Source organism: Culex quinquefasciatus, chromosome 3, assembly GCF_015732765.1.
Source record: "Culex quinquefasciatus strain JHB chromosome 3, VPISU_Cqui_1.0_pri_paternal, whole genome shotgun sequence".
NCBI lineage: Eukaryota > Metazoa > Arthropoda > Insecta > Diptera > Culicidae > Culex > Culex quinquefasciatus.
The window spans coordinates 31,506,644-31,508,912 of NC_051863.1; the positions used below are offsets into that span (position 1 = coordinate 31,506,644).

The following is a 2,269-nucleotide window of genomic DNA, read 5'->3' on the forward strand; positions in this document are numbered from 1 at the left end:
AACCGAACTATCAAGTCACGAAAAGAATGTGCAACTTGCTTGACCGCGTTCCTTTCGATCTCGGTAAATACTCACAGAGAGAAGGGAAATAATACTCTTTGGTAATCGAATTACCGAGTTGGATCTATAAAAGTCCAGATTTATGTTCAAAAAAGACGAAAAATAGAAATACGATAAAATAATCGTCGTTTGAAGTCTCCGAGAATTGCCCAAATGCGAATTAAATTATCTTATTTAGACGATCTGTTATGTCTGTACATCATATCTTAAAACTCGCGCAGATTCCATCAAATGCCGGTTTAATCAGAATCACTAGAGTGAAATAACAAATGCGAAGACTGCGTGCCTGCCAAGCACCAATGCTATTAGAAGGACTCACAAAAAAGAAAAATTAAAATTATTTTCGCACACTTACAGGAGATTGCAAGGAAATAATCAATTTCATAAAAGATCTTACAGCTTCAAAAAAACTCCTTCAAACCTGTCTCAACCATCAATTTCATCGATCCGTTGCTCGAGCACGTCCATGTGCTGCCGCAGCCGGTTCATCTTGCGCAGGCAGCGCGAAACACGCCGCCGGGACACCTCGCAATTAGCCTTCAGCTTCTGGTTCTCCTTTTTCGTAATTTGGTATCTGTCGCGGTAGTAGATCGCGTACTGATACCACTGGTTCATCAGCTCATGGCCGTTGGGTTGGGTGTGCACTTTCGGCTGCTGCTGCTGCTGCTGCGCGGGAGCGTCCGGGATCATGCCGGGTTGGTTCTGAATATCTCCGAGGTGATTCCTGTGGGTGTTGCTCTTGTGGCGAGTGTGAGAATTCTTAAGCAGCAACAACAGTTGGGCCTCGAACGAGTTGCGGTCCCTGGCCGGGAACCAAGCACCTGCAGGTAACTTAGCGTTAGCAAATATAAGATCTAGTTTTGAAATGATTTAGTCTTACTTTTAATCGCCGACATAATCCGTGGAAAGTTGTCCCGCATGGTGCAATCATACTTGCCACTTTTAAGCCGGGAAAAACCGACCCGGCTCAGCACGGAATCAGCGATAAAGTGCCGGAACATTTCGCTCTCGTTGCCATGGTGGCGGATGGTCAGCACCTGCAAATGACAAAGCTGACAAGGGAAAATCCGTTTAGTTGTGTCGATCGAACCTAACTGGGCACATTATACCAGGCACTCGTATTGCTGCATAGACGAAATGGAATGCTCCAGGTCGATCATGTCCTGTAGGTTCTGGATTGGTAAGGTTAGCGCGGCCGGAGGACGTTCCGGCACCTCGAGCGAACCGCTGGACGAGTTGGAATATTGCTCGTCTGCTGTTTAAAAGAGTACATTTTCGAAGCGTTCATCGTCTAAGCTGCTTGGTCAGACTTACCGGAAGGCCAATGCTGGGTGCTGCCGGTGGACACGGTCCAACCGACCGGTTGGGCCGGCTGTCCGAAAAAGGTCGAATTCATTGGCACTTTGTTCGGAGTGAAATTTGAGAAAAGAGCTGTTGGAAAATTGGGTGCGGCCACTTGATTGTCAAAACCGGATGCGGACGTGAACATTTTGCGCCGATTTTCTTTACGGTGAACAAAAAAGCAACAACAACAATAAGGGAACGGACACAAAAAACTTAACATTTTAAAAATACTTACACGCAAATTCAAGACATCTTATTATGGGTTATGTTCAGGTGTTTTTAAATACCCCTGATTCAAGGCGGTTCCAAAAACACACATAAAGCAAAAACTGGAAATTTGGTTTATTATACCTATATATAAAAAAAAACTCCAGAAATTGACAAGACAGCATTTTTTCGATGAATCAAAAATGGTTTCCTTACTTCTAACTTACGTGAAATTGACCGAGGATTCCGAATATGACAAAATTGAGACCAAAAAGTGCCGTCTTCTTGGCCTACAGGGCAAAAACTAACGTTGTAAAATGTTTGTTCTAGAAAAATCGAAAAACTATGAGAAAAATTGCGATTGGCCAAAAAGTTAATACCGTAGGCTTATAGTCCATGAAATTCCCTAACTTTTGACCTATGGGAGTATGGGTGTTGGAGGCTGTTGCCAAAAGTTATTAAGGTTTAAAAAAATCAATTTTTAACAGTAATTTGCAAAAGCTATGAGAAAAAGTCAAACCAATCCTGGATGTCTATAGCACATTTTGAAGGGCTTCAAAAGACCTTTCGAATGCATCTAAGAGAGTTGGAATTGATGAAGTTTTACGGAAATGCGAGCAATTTTAAGATTTTTCATGTGTTTTGGACCTCAAACTTC

General features: G+C 42.8%; 1 protein-coding gene across 3 annotated transcripts; it reads right to left on the bottom strand.

The window, feature by feature from the left end:
• Nucleotides 1-281: 281 nt before the first annotated feature.
• On the bottom strand, nt 282-1,709 carry LOC6035049. Of its 3 annotated transcripts, XM_038264041.1 has the most exons (5): nt 1,640-1,709; nt 1,375-1,563; nt 1,170-1,315; nt 941-1,112; nt 282-881 (listed from the first exon to the last, which is right to left on the bottom strand). In XM_038264041.1, the coding sequence occupies exons 2-5, from the start codon at nt 1,547-1,549 to the stop codon at nt 487-489; spliced, it is 888 nt and encodes a 295-aa protein (XP_038119969.1). In that variant the 5' UTR covers nt 1,550-1,563; nt 1,640-1,709; the 3' UTR covers nt 282-486. The 3 variants fall into 3 exon arrangements, with proteins under 3 accessions (XP_038119969.1, XP_001845215.2, XP_038119968.1); XM_001845163.2 differs by having other exon boundaries at nt 1,170-1,312; nt 1,375-1,687; XM_038264040.1 differs by having other exon boundaries at nt 1,375-1,687.
• Between the last annotated feature and the right edge of the window lie 560 nt (nt 1,710-2,269).